This window comes from Apteryx mantelli, chromosome 1 (genome assembly GCF_036417845.1).
Source record: "Apteryx mantelli isolate bAptMan1 chromosome 1, bAptMan1.hap1, whole genome shotgun sequence".
Taxonomy (NCBI): Eukaryota; Metazoa; Chordata; class Aves; order Apterygiformes; family Apterygidae; genus Apteryx; species Apteryx mantelli.
In genome coordinates this window covers 85,627,795-85,649,426 of record NC_089978.1, presented here as the reverse complement: position 1 = coordinate 85,649,426, position 21,632 = coordinate 85,627,795, and the positions used below count along the sequence as shown (strand labels likewise).

General features: G+C 40.6%; 1 protein-coding gene across 1 annotated transcript; it reads left to right on the top strand.

The window, feature by feature from the left end:
- The first annotated feature begins 3,308 nt into the window (after positions 1–3,308).
- On the top strand, positions 3,309–19,043 carry ASB11 (ankyrin repeat and SOCS box containing 11). Its single transcript, XM_013950602.2, has 7 exons — positions 3,309–3,558; positions 7,346–7,425; positions 10,826–10,933; positions 13,590–13,740; positions 13,958–14,092; positions 15,024–15,215; positions 18,919–19,043. Exons 1-7 carry the CDS (start codon positions 3,309–3,311, stop codon positions 19,041–19,043), a joined length of 1,041 nt encoding a protein of 346 aa, XP_013806056.2.
- Positions 19,044–21,632: the final 2,589 nt, after the last annotated feature.

Sequence of the window (21,632 nt, the reverse complement as noted above, 5' to 3'; positions counted from 1 at the left end):
GAGGTAAGGCTTGTGCAGGAAGTAGTATCATTCATTAGATCAGACTGATAGAGTTGGAAAAAAATAGGCTCTGTAGCAGATATCCTCGTTCTGGTCTCTTCCCTCAGAGATTATGAAGAGTTTGTGTCCAAATACTTGCCTGTTCTTCCAGTTATCTTACTTTGGTTAAATATATTTGATACTGTAACTGCTAAATACATAGGAAATACACTGCTGTAGTTCAAGGACTGTCAAACATAAGAATAGACCACTACCTCTTTCAATTTCTTTGAGAAGAGGTTCCTGATAATCTTTCTTTCCTTGTCAAATTCTTCATGTCATATCTGATTTATATCTCATGCTTGGCTAAAATTAAGATGTTCTTTAATGAAAATGTGTTGTCTTCTAAGCTGGTCTGCCTTTTTTTCTTGTGCTAACTCCTTGTATTCCTTGTAAATTAAGGTTATTTAAGGATTAACTTCCCATTTGTTTGGTGGACCCAGTTAAACTCCTTCTATTCATTCACCATCTCTTGACATCTTTATTGAAGGATTAACATTTCTTCTGGATACTTTTGATTTGACAAAAAATTTAGTAACCAATCTACAATCTAGCCAAAAGCAATTCATGAAGTGGTTTAGGCATCCTGCAGAGATTCTCAGTAAGACATGTTGTTTTTTTTCCTACCCTGTGTTAACTTGTTCACTCCAGCTCTGTAGCCTATCAACCAGTTCCATAATCCATTCCATTCAAAACAGAACATGTAGATTCTACACAAAAGGCTGAGTTTTCCCTCTGGATAAAGCTTTTTATTTATTTATTTATTTTTACTTATGTTGTTTATTAACCAGTGAACAGAACTATTTCCTAATGATGTTTGAAAGTTAGAGATCTTTTCATCATTTTTATTCATGCTGAAGAATTTGAAGATTTTCATTTGGCTGAAGAGCAAGGGAGGAAAGAAGAGATTCCTGTCTCCACTTCATTGTTGCTCTTCCATTCTGCGATGTCTGTTCTCATGCCTGTGTTCAGCATCTTTTAGCTTTAGAAATGTCAGTTGTTTCAGAGTGATCACACCCAATCTTGCTGTCACTTTTCTGACTACCTCCTTCATCAGTATTAATACTTCCACCATGCTGTTCAGCCATCTTTCCACAGATGATCTTTTCAGTTCATTGCAGTCATTTTCCCAATTTTCTTATCCACTAAAATAAGATTAAAAGATTACATGAGCCTTTTTAAAATTATTCCATCATTTACCTACAAATTTGTAATTGTGCTGGTCTGAAGCCAAGTGTCTGATTTTGCTACCATGCAAGTGGATTTTGTCCTTCTGGAATAGCTGTTTTTCTGTGATAGCTTTCAAGTGGTCAGACTTCATCATGTTTTTTTAGACCAGCTGGAGAGCTTTTTATTATTATGTTGTGCAACCCTTGGAGCTTCATCCTACTTTAGGGACTAAGAGAATTTCACTGGAAGTTGTCTGATCTCCAGTTTCTTGAACATTTTTCTGAGGGTTGTAGACTTGTCCACTTCTACCTAATATCCAGCAGGCTGATTATGAAGAATGATCAATGGATCTCCTTTGCAGCCACAAGTCTGTTTTGTGGCCTTTCTCTTAAAAGTCGGTATTCCTTCTTGCTTACATCCTATCTAGTGCCAGTTGTGTTGATTCTTATATGAGAAGGATTTCTCCATCATTTAGGCTGGCCTTTTCTTTGTAATGATCTTAATTTCTTCAGTTCTTTGTTTTTGTTTCTATCCTATATTCTGTTCTTTACAGTCTTTGCTATTTCTCTTCCTTCAGGAGGAGTGGTATCATTATCTTGTCTTTTGCTAGGGCTAATTGATCATCCCTTTTTTGGTCCGCCTTTGTTTGCTAAATTTTCCTTTTTGTTTTCCAGTTCATCAAACGTAACTCTTTTTCTCTAATTCCTCAACTGAATTTCTCTCCCTGTGTAAACAGTATCTTCAGCTGTCTTGTCCTGAGGCAAACAGTACTAAAGTGGCTAAAAATAGACAATTTTCTTTCCTAGAGTCATACATGTTACAATTTCTACAGGTATGTTATATTATTGTGGAAGGGAAGGTTTGCATAATATTTATATTAGGTGTTAAGTTATTGGTAAAAGTTTAATATCTTGATTAATTCAAAATTTTAGAGAAATAGGTTCATTTGAAAAATGATATTATACCTTGGGCTGATTTCTCACTTTCTGTAGGTTTCTGGTGCACCTGAGAGGGTAGAGATTGAAGAAGGCAAGATACAATGTCAGCTGTACCAAAAAGAAAAAAAAAAGCCAAAAAAAAGAAAAAAAAGGAAATACATCTAACATGTTCACGTAAATAATTTGCTGTAAAATTTCATTCTGCATGTCCACCAACTGTCTGGGATCTTTAAGAGGGTACAGTCGTCCTTCTCTTTCCCTTTACAGATGTCAAAGGGTAGGTGCACCTGTGCAGGGAGAGGATTCAGCCAAACAAAAGAATCTCCTTCTTGCTGTGCTAACAGGAAAATAGGGATAAAGGAAAGTTTAAATGAAAAGAAAATGGGGTATTCTACAACTACTCAATCAATTACATGAAGAAAAAGTACTCTGCTCCCTGTGGAAGCCATGTGCCTTCAGAAAGAAAAAAAAGAAAGTCAAAGAAAGGATGCATCTTCTTCAGTTTCAAATATTACACCTGCAAATTAATGATGGATAATGGAAAAATATTTCCATTCCTTCAAAACAGTACGATGCTGTTTGCAAGGGATATTCACGGACATCACTGTTTCTCCCTGAGAGAAAGAAAATATCAGTATGTTATCATGTGTTTCCGGTTACACACTTTTTAAAGATTTTTCCCTCATAGAATAATTTTGACCTCTTAGCCCTGGCTTTGCAAATACATGGTTTTATTTCAGCTTCTATTTTTTTATTTCAGCTACTTTTCTTTCATACACTCGCCTTTGTTCTGTATCTGGATACCAGCAAAATTGTTACTAAGACTGGAAAGACAAAAAAGTATTCTTCCCTCAATATCCCTGAACAATTTCTGCAACTTTACCAACGCTGCCTTTGTAAATTGAACTGCTGTATCTGAAAATAAATATAATGTGGATGTCCTTCAGGTGATATGGGGAGCTTTCATCTGAAAATGTATTCAAACACCCGTCTTGATGAGTGTTTGGAGTGTATTTTTTGTTTGTTTCCTATATGGCATGGGATGTTAAAACCAGCTTAATACTTGGCTTTGTTGTTTAATATCAAATAGTCCATCCCAAATAAAAACAGAATATATTTTTGGTAACTGAGGAACAGCAAGTTCTGAAGGGTTTAAAATAGATGTCATATGATATCAATAGTATCCTGGTGCAACTTAGCAGACCTGAGAAACTATTCAAAGAGCAAACCAAAATGGAGGGCAGTTCTATACTCCATGCTTTCACTAACATTTATTTTGCCATTTTTGCTTTATTTTGCTTCAAGCTTTTAATTAAGATTTCCTTGGCTCTGCTGACCCATTTCTATATTGTTAAAGGCAACAGAAAAGAGGCTGCCAGGATAGCAGAAGAAATCTATGGAATAGTCCCAGGTAAAGTAAAAATTTGGTCATTCTAACATTCAGATGTATAATTGCTACATTTTTGTAATTTGAGGCATTTAATCATTGAGTTGCCATAAAATGAGGAGTCTGTTGCTAAATGCATAGGGTAGATGTCTTATCCTGAAGTGCCTTCCATTTCTGAGGTCTTTGCAGCGTCAGTGTGTGTTGGCATGTTTTAGGTGTGCAAAATATGAGACTCCAGCAATTACTCAGCTAGAACAAGGACAACATTTGCTCAAGTGGGTGCAGCAAATAAAAGACTGTTCTAGGAAACAAGGCATTCTTTAGTGTTAATTGTGTGGGTTACAGAAGCTTTTACTAAATAGCTAAGTTCACTACCAGACAATATTTAGGGAAAAGTTTTAGTATGTGGATTTTCTGAAAGGAGATGCTAGAAGGAGGTGATTAATGACTTTATGAATCCAAGCCAGGAATCTCTGTTTTGTTAAACCAGACCATAAAAATGAAAACAGCTAAAATTCTGAAAAATAAAAGGCACAGTAATATACTGTATTTAATAGGCCACAGAGCTGCCATTTCTTTTTTTTTTTTTTTTTTTTATTTCCCTGAGTGGTTTTACCTCCAACACATCACTGCCATAATAATGAATAGACAGGCATTAGCATGTCCAGTAATTCCACTAATTAAAATGACACAGTGTTTTAAATTTAGTACTAATGAGAACAGATTTTCCTACTGGAAGATTTGCATCAATGTTGTAACATCACTGATTTTTATGTGACTCATTTGTTCTTATGTGACTCAATTGCTTCTTGATGAATAGTGCCACCATGAACAGGCTCATGAAAGTGAGTGGAACTATTTCTGGTGCGAGATGGCCACTAAAAACAAAAAGATTAAAATCTGGCCAACAGAAATGCCCCAGCAAACATTTCTCACTTATATACAGGAGTGTCTGTCTCTGGGCTGTAAACATATCTGCTGTTCTCTGGAATATAATCCCAATGATTTACTAGAGGATTTTTTTTTTCTAAGTGCCTTCATTCAACTGTAGTCAGACACTTGACAACTGGCAGGTTTTCCTACATACAGATTCTTATCTAAGTGACTTCAAGTTTAGCAGACTACAACACGTTTTTAGCTTTTTGCAAATGGCAACTTGCAGATATCAAGGATAATCTTTCAAAACACAAGGTCATGTGATGCTATTGCCTGTGCACTACATTGGATTTCAGAGCAAGTTTCACAGCCTTTTCTCTTTGCAGTGACTTAGTGCAGCAGCAGAGCTGCTTAATTTCTCTGTAGAAATTTAGAAAAGATACAATATTTTCAGACATGTCACTCATAACCGTGAAAAGAAGATGCGCCCCATATGGGAACTACATTTGCCACATGTTTCAGGGAGGTAGGTTGCTGTGGCTAGCACAACACCAGCATGTATTTTCATGGTGAGGCATGCATGTGCATACACATGCATCGTAAATGCATGTGAAATGAGTTTGTACATACTAATATGCATAAGAGTGTAAATAAGGCACAGTAGTTTTATTATCTAAGTTACCTCTGAATCCTCCTGCTCTAAGAGCTCTATTTTTAGTCACTTACAGTGTTATCAATCATCTAACTTTTTGAACTGAGTTTGTCTATTTCAGTTGCCAGCAACAGGAGGCATGTGGAGGTTTTTTGATATTTTCAGGCAAATGTTTCTCTTTTTTTCCTCCACACCTTATCTTCTAGTCCTAGGCTCATAAAACAAGCCCTCTTGGTCGCTACGTGGTTCCCGTTTCCAGTTACTTTGCTTGGTGAATTCAACTTTATCTCCAGGAGCTGGGTCACGTGCTGTGTCAATTAGTCTCTCCATGCCAGCTTCCTGCCTTAGGAGGCCAAGAAATGGCTCCATAAATAACTAGAAATAAAAGTAAAAACTGTATTTAAAATGTCACCCCATGAGTTCAAGTGAATCGCAGTTTGAGGCTAATGAAAGAAAGGTACTGTGTTGAGAAATTGCAGTCTGGCAAGCCAGCGTTACCAATGACACTGAGAAGCTCCCACAAGGTTAAAACCATTTGCAGTGCTTTGCGCTCTTCCCCAGGAATGCAGCTCTACAAAAGCATTGTTAAAGCTGTGGTTGTTGTTTTGAGGGAGCCACTGTCTGCAGCCTTACCTCAGCACTTTCTGAGTTAATAATTCTGTTTTTCCTCCTTTTTTCTGCTGTTCTGAGGCATATTTGGGGGAACAAGGAAGTGGCAGTAAGCTCACTTCCAGCTTTTATGTTTTTTGTGTGTGTTTGTGTCTAGTTAATATGCCAGATATTTTAGGAGGGGAAGGGGTAGGAGAAGGGCAACTGGTAAAAACCCCTCATAGACATGCTACAGGCCTGCCGGTACAAGCAGTGCAGGCAGGAACACTGCCTGCCTTTACCTCCCCAGTAACATCTACCGTGGGGAGCCATCTCACTGCCTTTGAATCAGATAATGGGCTAGGTCATGGAGATCTGTCTTGCCTCATTTTTCCATAACTCTGTAAACAGTTGCTTAAATATGAATGCGATGACTCCTTTCTCTGCCCTTGCCTGTGCTGTGGTCCCCAGACACGGTCAACTCAGGCCTCTCAATTCACCCAGGCCCTTCCCACCTGGGTGCCGTTTGGGTGATGGGGCTTCCTGAGCATCACAGTGAACTCCCTAAATGAGGGCCTCTTTGGCCTCAGCAGAAATCTCTCCTGTGTCTGTGGCTTGAAGTCTCCAGGGATGTTTCTGTGCCTCTCATTGATTTCTCTGTGCATGTGAACATGTGAAATGGAGATGAATCACACTTTGCATTCTCTCTGGTGTGTTGTGTAGCTGAAAATATTAAAGAGGACATGGGGTTCAAATACTATGCTCATGGGATTCCTATATAACAGAACGTGAATACAAAACTGATATTGATTCTGTCCTATTGCTCTGCAAATGCAACCAGCCCTTGGAGAAATATTTACTATATGCCGTGCTGAAGTACGGTTTTAAATGTTAATATACGACAAGTAAATTTGCTGTTCACCGGAGTTGCAGTGACTTAATGTTGGCTCACTGACTGTAAATAAAGGTAGTAGCTAGGTTAAGGAAAAACTTTTCATGGCATATCAATAGATTAAGAAAAGAAAAAGGTTAAGCTAGCCTGCAGTAAGGAGTCTGCACAGTTTAACAGCTCAAAATGATTAAGGAAAGAGAAGTGAAACCTCAGGCAGAATTTATTTTTTCATGATTTTTTCTGAAATCTTCTAGGGAGTAGGAGGATGAGACCTGTTACCTGCTAGTCTGAGCTGGAGGATATTATTTATGAAATTGTCAGTTCAGGAAATAAAACTGCCAAGGACATGCTAGAATTCATTTGATTGACAAGTCATCCCAGTGTCTGCCTGCTATGAGTCTCTTAATAAAGTGCAAGAGAAGCTAGAAAATGATTTGTGACAAAAGCTCCCTGGAAAAGACGGAGGCTGAGATATTTAAAAATGAGGATTGCAGGGTTTGGAAGTCCCTTGGCAAGTCTCAGCAGCATTAAACTTGTGGTCTTTGCTGAAGCATGGTTTTAATTGCCTTTAAAAGTTCTGCCCACAAGCTTTTGTTTAGGTCCCTTAACAAGTGGCCTGTTTTCTCAAAAGCGCTGAGCCTCTGGCTGCTCCACTGAAATTAATTTGTCAAATAGTTTCACCGCTGACACCATATCGGTTGCAGGTCCAGCCTGCGTTTGCACACAGATGTGTTTCCCCAGTCGTCCCAGGATCTCACTTGTATTATGTACCTGAATTGACTTGTATTAATATGCTGTTTTAGGCAGCTGGGCAGACAGGTCGCCGCTACATGATGCTGCGTTCCAAGGACGCCTCCTGTCTTTGAAAACCTTGATTGCACAGGTAAAAGCCCCCAGGTAAAGAAAAGGTTGGGTAGCAGCGTAGTTTCTGTTAGATTGTATCTGTGAGGAGGTGAGTCGATAACAGGCTGCAGCAGGGCATGAGAAAGACAGATGTATATATAATATATTCACCTGCATATCTTTGGGCATGTACTGGTTTGCTTAGGCAAGATGCTGCAGGCAAGCCCAGGACAGACGCTGTAGCTTACAGCTTTCTGTACAATAAACAGTGATCCTTGGGCTCTTTTTCAAGGATAAAGAGTGCAAACTTGGTTTGGGGAAAAAAGAGACAATATATACATCAGCTATTACTAAAAATCAGTATAAAGCTGTAAAAGTATGTGTTGCTTTATAAAATGGCAAGCATGGTCTTCCTAAAGAGAGATTTGGGTCTTCCTAAAGAGAGATTTGTCAGCTTGAAACCCTCTACTCCAAATGAAACCAAGCATTCAGAAAACAGAAAGAGAGGAGAAAAGGACAGATTAGGAGGGACAAGAAGTGGGATGTGAAAATGTGTAGCTGCAAAGGGACAAGTTATGGCTCTTTGTGCTTTGCCAGCCATCCTCCTCATCACATTTCCTTAAACCCAATGCCCTACTCTGGTGCAAGTGAGTACACCCTACTCTCCCCCTTAAAACAGAAGATAAATGCCATGAAATTAATTCCCTGAGTGTAAGTTCTGTAACTTGGCAGTCAGAATATACCTGAAGTAAATAATTTTTACCAGTGATGGTTTTATCCAACAGTTTTTACCAGTGATGGTTGGCTTGCACAGGCAAAGCTGGCATCTTAAATGGACAGAGTCCTGGAGGAGTGGAGCTGCCAGTGTAAAATCCTCCACTCCAGACATTTGTCGAGGCATGGTCACTGCTAAAAAAGGTTGCTGTTTACAACCAGTTTTCCCCCTCCCATTTCCTCATCCTCATTTCCCTCCTCTGACATCAAATGATTTTTATGGAAAAGAAAGTGATGGTTAGAGATAACAATGAAGAGGGGTCATTTGCTCAGGGCTTTACTGGCTTTCTCACCCCCCATCTCCATTTACGCCAATGACTTTACACCATCTAATTAATGAGAGGCGGCTTATGAGCGCAGCGGGACTCTAGTGAAACTCATTCCTCTATAGCCATCCACTTCTGTGTTTCCTTGAATATGCAGCAGGGTGGCAATAAATGCCTGTACACAGGAAAGGTGCCTTGATACCACCGGGACCAGTGAGGCATTAAAACGGGACAGGACCAAGTCGCCTTTGCCTGACCCTGGTACCTCCCTGTAGCATTTGCACATTGTGCATTTGTATGTGTTCTGCTACATGCTTTGCAGAAAATGCACGGTCTGACTTGGAGGGTAGCTGGGAATAAGGAAGAGCAGAAGCAATCAGGGTTGTGGTTACACATTATTTAGTTAATCTGCCCTTTCTCATTCTCTCGAAGACATTAATTTTAGGAGTGAAGAATGGGGGCCCTTGCTGATGAAAATAGATCAAGGCAGCAATATCTGTAGAGAGTGGATTGGAGATGATCTACGACAGTTTGATAAATGTAGGAACGAAGCTGTTCATGGAGCAGTGTAATCTTTGCTCACTGTTTCTAAGATACTTATGCTGTTAGCCTAAAATTAAATATGGAGCTATACTTTGGGGTATATATGGGACTTTCAGAAGTCCTTGCCTTAGGACTGCAGCTTTCAAAGAAAGCCAGTAAGGCTTCTGCTGCAAAAGGGATGCCTTGAAGTGGGAGGACTATTTGTGCAGGTAAGAGACTGAGCATTGGCATTTAAAAGAGCTCTAGAATTCACCTGTGCCCGTTCCAGCACCAAAAGAAGTGTTTGATTTTTCTGATAGGTTGGCAAGGAATTTATAATCATCTGAAAACAAGGCTTGAAATGAGCAGAATTTGGCAAACAGATTATAATAAGATCTATAATTCCATTTCCACCGAGTAATGGAAGAGGAATTGAAGTTTTCCCCAATATATCGGTACTTGCTCTTTCATTTGCAATAACCAAGTTTCATATGTTAAATATATATCTGAATAATAGTTAAGTATAGCCACCTTCTTCTCATCAGAAGTCTCTAGAAGACATTCCTCTTGAAGAAATATACTGATCAGTAAATGTAAAACATCTATAAAATTACAAAATGGAATACTCTCAAAATTTCTTCGAGATTTTATCTATTCCCCTGTCATTGATATAAAGTGCAGAATAATTCCTGGGGCAGCTTTTATATGAATAATGCTTCCACGTTACTGAAAAATAATCATTTTTCTATCTTAAAATTTCTATCTTAAAATGATTAGAGTAATTTGCTTTTAATGCTCTTTGCATCAGGATTTTACAGTGTCACATTGCTCACAGATATTTATTTCTGTGGATAGTATTTGCTACTGCATACCAAAAAGTGCATTGCTGCCATCTTGTGAGCTGCTTAGTTTATAGCATATTAAATAGAAAGGAACTGTATGATAAAATTTAAGACTTCAGATGTAAAATAGAGCTGTTTCCAAGCCCGTTCTCACACGAGATTGTAAAATCTTACTTACCAGGAGATTTAGCTGCATTCTGGAGACAACGTGTATGATGGTTTCTTCCTCCTTTGAGAATATGTCTGCTTTCCGTTTTTACAGGAACAGGTGTAAGAACAGTTATTTGGGGAAATACTTATAATGAGGCATTTATAAATGACAGTTCTTTTCTTCCAGTGTAAAATATTTCATAGGTGGTCACAGAAAAGAAACAGCTTTGTGGGTGGGATTTCTCTCATCTACTCTACAGATCTACCAGGTACTTATTATGTCTGAGTGAAGCACAGTAGGTACCCCATATAGTCAGTGGAAGTATTTTTAGGATAGAATTCATCTGACCGACTTGAGATATGTTCTTTACCATGAGATGAGTCATATCCTATAGGTGCCTATTTCTCTCCATTGAAGGAGCTTGGGTGTCCAGCTCGGTAGCTGATATCTGTACTGGAGATGTCCAGGTACAGATGAGTAAGGTGAATCCCACCACCTGCAGCTCAGGAAACCAACACCACTCCTGACTACAGTGCTGAATATGCAGATAATATGTGTAGCTTTTGACAAACTGACAGCCTCTTTTTTGTTTCTAGTAGTAGGAAAGTTAATGTCACCCTTATTGGCTAAAGAAATGTAATGTGTTTCCTGTGATTAACCGTGCATTATAAAGAAATAGAAATAACAGACATAGTTCATTGCTACTTCTTTAATCCCATCTCCAGGGAAAATGTTTGGAGACAAATCCCACGTTCCCTTGAGAATTACCCAGCGGTGTGGCCAGAGCCAGGCAGGATCCGACCATCCTTTACATCTGGGCAGACACAGGGGGAATTGCTTGGTGTGGGGAGGTCTTTTCCCTCATGGCTGTGCTCTGAATTCCAGGGATTCAACGTGAACCTCGTGACAACCGATCGGGTTTCGGCTCTCCACGAGGCCTGCCTTGGCGGCCATGTGGCCTGCGCCAAGGTGCTGCTGGAGAACGGCGCTCAAGTGAGTCCTGGGATCAAAAGCAGTGCCATGGTCGCCTCGAAGGTGCCGGGCCCTCCCCACATTTGGCATCAGCTGAGATTCGCAAAAGACCTGAGTGAGGCAGAATCAGTCTATCAAATAAAAACATTTTAAACACAAAAAAGGGGGGGAAAACCCCAGTGCTTTGTTTTCAGGGAGAATAGATTTGCCTTCCTCCAGTGGCTGCTTTAGTCACTGAATTATTCTTTTCTGTTTTACCTCTGTGAAACATAATCATGACTGATGGAAAAAGAATGAGGAAAACTAGGTCAAAATAATCTTGAAGAACCCTTTTTTTTTTTTCTGGAACATTCACTGGAGTTGCCCCTGGTTTTCCATGGAATAGTTTGGGAGTCTCACATAAGTGAAAATGGATGTGCTTAAAGCAATGAAACCTTTTATCTGTTAATAAAATAACAGTATTTCCCCCAGTTGGACCTAAGGTAAAATACACGGTAAAAATGGGGATATAGGAATAGGATGAAATATATGAGAATATATTTCATTCAGCTGGGTTACAGGATTTTCAAGTATAATTTACATGGCAAGAAACTGAGCAACACCAGAACAATCAATCAAGCTACACTTTGCAGAAGATAATACGTTTATTAACTTCCTATATTATATGTCAGATCTCAGTCCCTTAGAAATATGGAAAAAACTCCCTTCTTTATGTTCAGATTTACTTGATTTTGGTATACGAATGGCAGTTTCTGTTTAGAACTCAGAGAGTCTCTGAATTATCTGTTACTTTCCTGAGAAATCAGCCCGTTCCTGGTAATAATATATAAATCCAGTGGTTGTTCCCCCCCCCCCCCCAATTCTCTGTTCATAAATAAAGTCACCAGGTAGTCATCTAGCGTCTAGGAGGAAGCATACCATTTTGCTGCTCTGCTTTATTGCTGTGATCTTCTTTATTTCCTTTTTTACCAAACCATTTACTCCAGCACAGCTGTCTTATCATTCTTTCCTCTTTTACGGTTAAACCAATGCTCAGTGGAGAGGGAAACCAAAAAAGTCATTTTTCTTCTTCACTTACCTCCTTGCTTATGCTCTGATAACAGTTTGGCTGAATTGATGGCCCTACTATAAAATGATGCTGATAGACCCCCAGTGCCTCCAGCAGCTCCAGCCACATCTGCCTCATGCGACTGCGTGGGTGCGCCAATGGCTGTTAGACTGCATCATGAAACCTGTCTGAAATACAGATACCCCCCCCCAAATCTGAGCAGACAGACGTCTCCCATGCTGTGGCCCCCGGTAACTCCCCATACGATACCAGTTTACCCAGTTCCTGACCCTGCCATGTTTATTTTCCAGCCAGATCTGTTACCTGAACTGTTTTTATATGAAGCTGAGCAAGCAGAGCAAGCACACAGAGGTAGGGACTGACTGACCCAGTATAACTACTGAAATACAACTTCATGTGTAGGATCATCTGCTCATCCTGGTAAATGTGCTTTGTATGACCTGTTGGAGCCAGCTGCATTCCCTGCACTGAAAATGGCAAGGACTGATTTATAATTGTAGAAAAAGCACTTTGTAAGATAAAGAGTTAACTAATACAGCATCAGATACAATTCAGTAGTTGAAATAAACAAGGGCGAATGATATTTGGAAAGGTACCAACTGCTTATGGTTTCTTGCTGCATTAGCTAGAATAAATTAGTAGGTTTTTAAACATCACTGCCTTTCTCCACATTAAAGACAAAATACCTTGCTAATTAAAATGTGCCAGTTAATGTATTTCTGTCCTGGTGCTCCCACCACTTTGCGGGACTGTGCTTTGGCTGGTAGCAAGCTCCAGCAACAGCAGATTTCCCCAGTGGCCCAAGGCTCCTCCAGCCCTTTCTGCTCTCTTTCCTGCTCTCCTTGATTTAGAAATTGCACAGATTGCCACGTGGTTTCATAATCTGTCACCCTTTTTCAGTTTGCCATGGAATTAAAGAAATAAGGATTTGCTGCGTAAATTGCCTCTGAGGGCTTGCTGCATAGTTAAACTTAGCAGCTAGTGCTGTGTACAGTCGAGCCCAGGGACTGTGCTGTCCCACTAGGGAATGATGAACGGTGTTTTTTGTCAGATCTTTATATCAGAGGTCAAGGAAGGACATTCTTTCTCTCTGACACACACACATGCATATGAAGACAAACCCTTGCCAGCTCTATTTCTGTTTGTGATTAAGACCGTTTCTGTGAATTTTTTGTTGTTGGAAACGTTTTCAGGTGAAAGTATTAAACATGAAGTATATGTTTTCATTAAAAAAGCAGAACCATTTTTGTCTGAAAACAAGAATGCAATGTGGCTTTGGGTTGGTCCAAACTAAACAATCACGAACATACCTAAATTCTCCATGGAAAAAAAGAATTTACATTTTCTGAGCAACTCTAGGAGGAGCATTTATAGTAGTCAGTGTCATCGCCTTACAGAACTAGCTGTCAGAGAAACCGGGCAGGCCTTGAAGCAGAATGTTATATATGTTGTTCTACAACATGTAACTCTGAAAGTTGTGAATAAAATCAGTTCTGAAATTAAGCAAGACAAATGTCCCTGTCGGTGCATTTCTGGTAAACTTGTGATGCACGCTGAAATTGCGCGCCCTTTACATCATATTTTTATAAGCGTGTGTTGCTGTTTCAGGTCAACGCAGTCACTGTTGATGGGATCACACCTCTGTTTAATGCCTGCTGCAGTGGCAGCGCGGCTTGTGTCAACATGCTGCTTGAATTTGGAGCCAAGCCACAGCTCGGGAATCATCTTGCTTCGCCTGTTCACGAAGCAGTAAAGAGAGGTAATGTTCAGGCTTTGAGTGAGGCTAATGATAACTATATCAGGAATATATGTGGGGTTTTTTGACTTTAAAGATGTTATAATATTTTTCTGCCAAGAACTTGTACAGTAGGGATAAACATGCTGGCTTATTCCCACCTCTCGTGCCTGTGGATTGTATCTGGGTGCATCCTGTTCTGTGGCGCTGAAATAAGTGATGGCTCTTCTTCACCACGCAGGTCACAGGGAGTGCATGGAAATCCTTCTGGCCCATGGGGTGGACATTGATCAAGAAGATCTGCAGCACGGGACACTGCTTTACGTGGCTTGCACATACCAAAGGACAGACTGTGTCAAGAAGCTTTTAGAGCTAGGTACACCTGGGAAAGGGGGTTAGAGGGGAGCTGTGGTGGCATGAGCCAGCACTGCTGGTTTCTCTGGGTTGTCTCTCCACTGCAAACATTGCAGGTTCTTTTCATAAGAGATCTTTGGACAGCCTGAATCTGAGACTTGTTTCAGATAATTAAAAATTTCACCTACATTCACGAAGAATATAGGATTTCCTTAGTAAAAGAATCACTAATTACAGAGACTTACCTGAAACACAGCCTGTCTAAATGTGAAACGAAGATAGAGTTTTAGTTTTCCAGAATGATGACAGAAAGCATAGACAATATTGGCTAATATCGACGACCAAAATCGACTCTTTTGGTTATGATAAACTGTCATGCTAAGTATTAACTTCCTCTGCTTCTCAGATGGTGAAGACAGCAGTAAAGACACTCAAAAGGATAATCCCTCCAGGTCTAGGCACAATGTGGGAGCTAATGTAAATTCTTGCTGCCAGGGTACATCGAGTAATTTACACCTGCTAGATGTACGGTCCTGTTGCGCACAGCAAGACCAGGGCAAACATTTTGCTTGCTGTGCTCCCAAAGTTATTATAATGAGATACATAAAGTGTATTTTTTCCCCCGGTAGTTAACACAATTTATGTTAGATTTTATGATATTAACAAAGGTATATAACATATGATAGATTTCAAACATCTATTGGATTGACAGTCAAAGAATTTCTGTGCTTGCTCAGTTCTGTCCATCTCAGACAGCATTTGGTGGTTCAATAGACATTTATACAACAGGTATCTGACTTGCTGAATTTAGCACTGCTTTTTTGAGAGAAAGGAGGGAGGCCTGTACCAGCGATCTCTTTCATTTATTGAGACCAGCATGTGTGATGCAGATCATTGATTCAAACAGTTTCTGCTTTCTCCCAGCGCTAACCATGCACTCTTGTTCACCTAAGGAGCCAACGTTAATGTGGGTAAGCGATTAGACACCCCCCTTCATGCTGCAGCAAGGAAATCCAGTGTGGAAGTAGTCATCTTGCTGACCGACTATGGTGCTAGCCTGAAATGCAGAAATGCTGATTTCAAATGTGCACTGGATCTTGCTGCACCCAACAGCAAAGTGGCACAGGCGCTTTTGCTTCGGGAAGGTAATGATTCCTTCTTTTCTTTTTTTTTTTTAAAATAGAACAGTACTCATTTTCTTTACTTAAGTACTTTTTCTTAACTGCTTCTCCATGTACTGCTCTGTATAAATTCTCCTGGCTTCTCTACCAATTTCAAGCCTAGAAAACATGACACAGAAATGAGTAAGAAATCTCTGCTTTGTTGCTAGATTTGCTACCAAATATTTGGGCGTTAGTGGGCATTTTGGTCAGTTGTTCTATATTTTTGTTTCCCATTTACTAATGGAAAATTATACTTATTTTTTTATAGGGACTCTAGGGACTAAGGATTAAAAACTGCCATGAGAGTTTATTCATTGGCATTATGAAAGTTATTTTGGTAGCACCATCTTGTGTTCAACTTGGCTCCATGGCTCACTGCCCAGTTTCCTGCAGAAAAAGTGAAATGCATGTGTGGGCCCTTGGTCATAGGGAGAAAGTGGAGCTAGCTGCCCTGTGGCTCTTCAGCTTCTGTGGCGTGCAGCTCTTGTGTGAGGATTGTGGGGCAGCAACTCAAACATGAACTAGCAGTGCCCTTTGCAGGTTACTTTCAGCCTCTCTGCAATATTGATAGTGGCCTTTCCAGTCCACTCAGAAGAAAATTCTAAGTAGAAATGAATGTAGATCTGCTTGTATCGTTTTCACCTGTTCTTTTTGTATACTATGCACAGCCAAAACTTGAGGTCCAGTGATGATATCCCTGGGGCTTGGACATGCTGACTTAACTACCTCCTCCTCTACCCTCCCTGTTTCCCAGATCACTTGTATCCAGCTAGTTGGTGCTTTGCCAACTCGGGATGGGGAGAATCACAGAATCACAGAATCACAGAATCACTGAGGTTGGAAGGGACCTCTGGAGATCATCTAGTCCAACCCCCCTGCTCAAGCAGGGTCACCTAGAGCACATTGCACAGGATTGCATCCAGGCGGCTTTTGAATATCTCCAGAGAAGGAGACTCCACCACCTCTCGGGGCAACCTGTTCCAGTGCTCTGTCACCCTCACAGTGAAAAAGTTTTTCCTCATGTTAAGATGGAAGTGTCTGTGTTTCAGTTTGTGCCCATTGCCTCGCGTCCTGTCGCTCGGCACCACTGAAAAGAGTCTGGCCCCATCCTCTCGACACCCTCCCTTCAGATACTTATACACATTGATAAGATCTCCTCTCAGCCTTCTCTTCTCCAAGCTAAACAGGCCAAGCTCTCTCAGCCTTTCCTCATAAGAGAGATGCTCCAGTCCCCTAATCATCTTTGTGGCCCTTCGCTGGACTTGCTCCAGTAGTGCCACATCCCTCTTGTACTGGGGAGCCCAGAACTGGACGCAGTACTCCAGATGTGGCCTCAGCAGGGCTGAGTAGAGGGGGAGAATCACTTCCCGAATGCTCCTTCCCTGCTGCAGGCAGCCTGCCTGCCTGCCCGGGCACCTCTGGCTCCCTGCTGCGGGGGAGTGAAATGCAGTGTGCATGGAGAGCCCAGAGTGGGCTAGCAGTGCAAAATAACTCTTGGATGGTAAATTGTCAATGCGGTGCATAGGCTTTGTGCTGGCCCTCTGTACGCAGGCGGGTTTTGCAGAGGAAATGAAACATTGGCTTAATATTCTTCCATCCCATTCCCTTTTTGCATTGCATTTTGTGCAGAATCTTAATCTGTCATGTCTAAAATTCACCTGGAGGGCTTTTACCTAAATGTTTTTCACCTCTTGTGACTTCTGTCACAGTGTCTGAGATGCTCAGGGCTGAGCAATGGTAGGCTGCATTAGCAAAGGCAGTGCTTGCAGATGTCCTGTTCCAATTGCCCTACCTGTGGGAGAGTTTGTATAGATAAAGAACTCTCCCAATATTAATAATTTTCTCTTCCTGAGCTTCCTTTTGATTTCCACTTTCAGCTTTTCACCCTGTTCTCCCTTACAGTCAGATGGATTATAGGGCACTGTAATTTTTGCTGGCTCTTCACTTTTCAGAAATGAAGTTTCCTCAGTATCTGAATTAACTCACATACCCCTTCAGTCCTGCTTTTGGATACTTTGCTGTATCTTACATCTACAACTGAATGTTTTCTCTACTTAATCTGTGTTTTCTGAGGACCTTCTGTTTGAAATAAGCACCCCAAGGACTTCTCTGGAAGAATTTTCTTTCTGCCTCCTGATTTTTCTGCTGTGATTGCTTAGATGGCTCCCTTTAATTGTTACTCTTCCTGGCTATTATGCAATGTGAAATGTGAAATGTTACTGGTTTCCTAACTGCTTAAGGAGATAGCTTCTTACTTCAACTTCAGTGACAGTAGTACAAGTGCTTTTTTCTATGTATCCCTTCATTATTTTTCTATTAATTTCATCTCATGGGCCATTATCAGCCTATTTAGGTCCCTAAATTTTTCTGTAGTAAAAGCACATTTTGGTGAAGCTTACCTGGAAGATGTAAGGACAGGCTTTTAAGCACACCTCCCCAACCTGTGCTTTCAAACATTGCTGTGATAGCCACTGTTTGGCCAGAAGCCCAGGGACTGAGCCAGGGCTCGAAAATTGAGCATCTCTGAGCAGATATAAAGAATCAGCCTTATAGCTTTAGCATGAAGAAAATGAAGCACGGAGAGGGGAGGAGAGAGAAAATGGAAGGGGAGGCAGGTATACATTCACCAGCAAGTTGCATTTGCCTGTGCAAGCATACAATTGCCTAAGTGTTAGAACTAATGAATACTCATTTCCAGTGAGTTTGTGCCTTGAGTGACTTTTGTCTGACCTGTACCAGGTTGGGCTGGGAGCGACTGCCTCATCCGCATTGGGGAAGCCAGCTAGGCAGCACCCTTGGGGTACTGTAAGGTCCAAATGGCTGCTGCATCTTTCCTTACACAGATGAGTCCTCTGGCAGCTTTCTTACCAGTGGGTTCTCTGTATAACAAGAGTTTATTACATGCTGCAACCCTTCCCTCAGGGCAAAGGAAGGGCAACAAGCCTCCCCCCCCCTCTTTTTTTAACCTGGGCGCCATTTTACACCAAACTTTGCAGAACTTTCTATCTTTGAGGTCTTTTCCCCTCAGTCAGAATTAATTAAATTGGACAAGGCATTGAAAAAATGATTTGGGGGAGCACCGATAGACTGACATACAAAAATATTCAGAGATGATGCGGTCCTGTAAACGGGCTAAGCTGCAGTTACTATTTCTACAGGTGCCTGCAGAGACTCTAGCTGTTGGCAGAAGCAGCTGCATGTACTGTATGCGCAAACAACTAACTATATTCACCACAGCCACCATATGATGGCTGGTCTATGCTGAAAATCTCTGCAGCTCCCCATAATCCATCTTGTTTTTCTCCTCACAATACTGCTCGGAGTTCTCTTATTTCCTGCGCAAGGGCTATGCCTCCTGACATTCTGTCTCCAGTGCGAGCATCTTTATGCCATTTTAAGTGTTTGCTCAAGAAAAGAAGCAGAAAAGTATAGCTGTGCATGCGGAAAAATGCTTTTAGTGCTCATTGTTTTCAAACTGATGAACTAGTTTCTACAAAATAAGTCAAATGTGAACAGCAGTGTATTTAGGTATTTAGCTATCCTTGACTTATGCAAGTCATTGCAAGTGCATTTGCATATGCAAGTGTACTGCTTGATCTGATTTTCAAACCTTGCTTGTGTTTCTTACTTGCTTTATGACTCATATTGGTGGGGGGGGTGCTGGTCTTTGCCTTTTTTTTTCCAGGTCCTGCCAGCCTTGCCCAGCTGTGTCGGTTGTCTATCAGAAAGCATCTGGGTCGATCATGTCTATATGAAGTCCACAAGCTGCACCTGCCTGAGCCACTTGAGAACTTTCTCCTATATCGATAAATATGTGACTGTCTTTACACTGGAAAAGAAAGAGGAACAAATGGTTGTTTACTCCAAAATTATTATATCAAAGAAAAAATATCAAAGTTATCATTTACTGTCTACTGTGTAAATTGAAGCCAATGGAAAACACCTTTTCATAGGCACTGAATGGTATTATGGATATAACATCCTCACAGTTTATTGCCACATCCACTTAGGACAGATTGAAAAGTTATAATACGTGAACAGATTGCTTGACGTGTTTGTAGATGCAATCGCACACATCCACCCACCCACAGAGACACACACACAACACACACACATGGATTTCCCATACATTTAATGTTATCTAATGATCCTGCATTTTCATGTAATGTCTGTACAGCTTCCTCCTCTTGCCCTCCAGGCTTGCCATCAAAATCAAGGGAGTGGCTGTTAGTCTTCCCTCAGTGTGAGAATGAAAAAATCTTTGGCACCCAGCTTCAGCTGTGTTTCATACATTGCACACCTTTGGTATGCATTGGCTTCAAGTCCTGCCACCTCTTTCCCGTGCTCTAGTGCTGTCGTAGTGACTTGCAGTAGGCTCTGGCTTCACAGCCATACGGCCCTGAGCCCTGAGCCCAGCTGTCCAGGAAGCTAACACATCTTGTCCTCTGCCGTGTGAGTGGTGTTACCAAAGCAGGTGTGGGGTCTTGGATAAGTTTTCCATATGGATGTGTACAGGTCTTAAAACCCTCATCTCTTCTAAAAAAAAAGTTCTCTCTAAGTTGTAATACTTGAGATCTGGCTATGTTCATTATATGAATAATTTTTCTTAGCTAAATTTGAGGGCAAAACTGAAAATGTTATTTTCGTAGACACAGTAGGTCAGCTTTCAAAGTCTGTTTCTTGCAAAGTTTAAAGAAAACCAAAGGAATGAGCTGCTTTTCTTCTTTTCATCTTTGCATGTTTTGATGTTTCTCAAGATAGATCCTCAGACTACAGGGTGAGAGAGGAATGGGGCATCTAAAGGTGGTTTTGCATTACCTGGATGCTCACCTCGAAGGATATTGGTCGTCAGGAGAAGTTTGCAGGCTTATCTGCTCCCTCATCCCCTACTCTACAGGCTTTCACCACTTCCAAGGGAAAAGGGATTTTTAAAGAGTGTTATGATTTTAGCCACTGGGATAGTAGTTAAAATGTTGTTAGGGCTAGTAACTTAGATACAGAAGAACTAAAAACATAGGCCTCTCTGAGCACAGAAATTTGGGATCCAGCGATTGCTGCGATGTTTGTATAGCTCTGTAAAGATTTATCTATTTTTCCCTGGAGGTTGTTCTGGCGATGAAATGTTTCTTCAAAGCTGAGTTTTGATAAATTTTTGCCATGAGATGGGCAATAGTGGCTCACTGGAGTTAGTAAAATAGGAAGCAGAGGTAAAAGGAGAGCCTTTCTGCACTTAGCTCAACTTTAAGGGTTTGAGAGGCAGCTACATTTTCAGCCTATGAGACAGAGTGGTTTTATGATAAGCCATTCATGCTAGTTTCTGGCCATTTCATTTTCATGGCCAGTATACCTTAAGTCAGGAGAAATGGGCATGTTAGAGTCTGAATACTGGATGGACTCCAGACACCTTTGAATTCCTGTCCCTGCTCCAACAGTGTCAGCCTGTCTGGTTTGGTGCTAATCCCTTAATTTCACCGTGACAGTTACCCTCTCTGAAACATAGGACTAATATTACCTGTACTTTTTATGATTAATTCAGCACATGTAAGATAAATTGCGCTCCTAGCAGTTCATGAGCCTAGACCTGTAATGCTACAGCCAAAAATGAATGTAGTTTTCAGCCTGTGAAGTATCCTGTGTTTACACATATTGAATGCTATTTGACAGCAAGAACTATTGCTCATAAAGTTTCCAGTGACATGAATGACCTTGTATAGCATAGTATATCATGAATCTCAGAGATTTGAACTCTAAATTCTCAAGAGCTTCTGAAAATCAAATACTAGCAATGTCTATATTAATTTGATGTCAGCAGATCTCTCTCAATCTTATCTTTACTGTCAGCTCACCTACTCTGTTTATAAAGTGGCAGTCAAAATACCATCTGCTGTTCAAATAGAGAGACAGAGCCTCAGCTGTGTGGGTTGTCAGAGCTGTATTACAATCAAGGAACTAAGACAGTTTATGGGATCTATTTTGGAAGGTGTAATATTGAATTGATTTCCTACTGCAATCATCAATGAATGCAGTATTTCACTTGCACAGGATTTTAAATTGAAATAATGTATCTTCATTAAGGAAATGCAAAGCATATTCAACCTCTTGGAAACGTTTATGTTATGAAGCAGCAGAAGCTGCCCTATATTTATTGCTGATATTATCTTCCTATCAAAAAATCACCTCGCCTTTGCTGTCTCCCAGATACATCATTCTTCCTAAAGTTCCTCACGTCAGAGATTCTGAGAGAACATAGTTTTAAAAAATCAGAAGAGAAGTTTGGAAGTCCTGATACTAAGAAATGTTGTCAGAAACTTTACCTAGACTTTCTTGCTCTTATCTCAAAAGTGGCTCAGATTAAAAAATACCCATTTAATTTTCATCAGCCATTTGTATTGTAACAAT

Bases quoted from the DNA above. Each gene is read 5' to 3' on its own strand.
- ASB11 (XM_013950602.2), top strand. From the start codon at position 3,309: ATGTCATATGATATCAATAGTATCCTGGTGCAACTTAGCAGACCTGAG. The intron at 7,426-10,825 runs GTAAAAGCCCCC...TCTGAATTCCAG, and splicing joins TGAAAACCTTGATTGCACAG to GGATTCAACGTGAACCTCGT. The intron at 10,934-13,589 runs GTGAGTCCTGGG...TTGCTGTTTCAG, and splicing joins TGCTGGAGAACGGCGCTCAA to GTCAACGCAGTCACTGTTGA.